This window comes from Egretta garzetta, unplaced genomic scaffold, assembly GCF_000687185.1.
Source record: "Egretta garzetta isolate BGI_Z169 unplaced genomic scaffold, ASM68718v1 scaffold1239, whole genome shotgun sequence".
NCBI classification, from domain to species: domain Eukaryota; kingdom Metazoa; phylum Chordata; class Aves; order Pelecaniformes; family Ardeidae; genus Egretta; species Egretta garzetta.
Window position 1 is genome coordinate 755 of NW_009260694.1, and position 561 is coordinate 1,315.

Consider the following 561-nt stretch of genomic DNA (forward strand, 5'->3'; position numbering starts at 1 on the left):
GTGCCAGGTCTAACGAAGGCTTTAACGGGGCCGGCGGCTCAGGGCCAGGTCTAACAAAGGCTTTAACGGGGCTGGAAGCTCAGCATGAGGTTTAACAAGGGCTTTAACGAGGCCAGTGGCTTGAGATGAGTTTTAATGAAGACTTAACGGGGCTGGAGGCTCAGGGCGAGTTTTAATTAGGGCTTTAACGGGGCTGGAGGCTCAGCATGAGGTTTAACGAGGGCTTTAACGGGGCCGGTGGCTTGAGATGAGTTTTAACGAAGGCTTAACGGGGCTGGAGGCTCAGGGCCAGGTTTAACGAGGGCTGTAACAGGGCCAGCGGCTCAGGGTGACTTCTAATGAAAACTTCAATGGGACTGGGGGGTCAAGGGGAATTTTAATTAAGGTTTTAATGAGGGCCAGCGTGCCTTAACAAAGATTTTAATTACCTCTTGCTCGACGTACTGCAGGAGCTCGGTCCAGGCGGTGAAGTCGTGAGGGTTGTTGCGCGCCGCCTGCCAAAACTTCTCGAAGTCGAGGGGGTAGGCGAGGGTGGGCTCCTCGGCGGGGGGCTCGGGGTCC

General features: G+C 55.4%; 1 protein-coding gene across 1 annotated transcript in view; it reads right to left on the reverse strand.

Moving 5' to 3' along the window:
• The window catches only part of LOC104132588 (E3 ubiquitin-protein ligase synoviolin B), a gene marked incomplete at its 3' end in the record, with an annotated part of 14,504 nt that overhangs the window by 671 nt on the left and 13,272 nt on the right, over positions 1 to 561 (reverse strand). Inside the window, exon 9 of the mRNA XM_035901316.1 lies at positions 429 to 551. Coding sequence (XP_035757209.1) covers positions 429 to 551 — 123 coding nt within the window. The remainder of the gene's footprint in view (positions 1 to 428; positions 552 to 561) is intronic.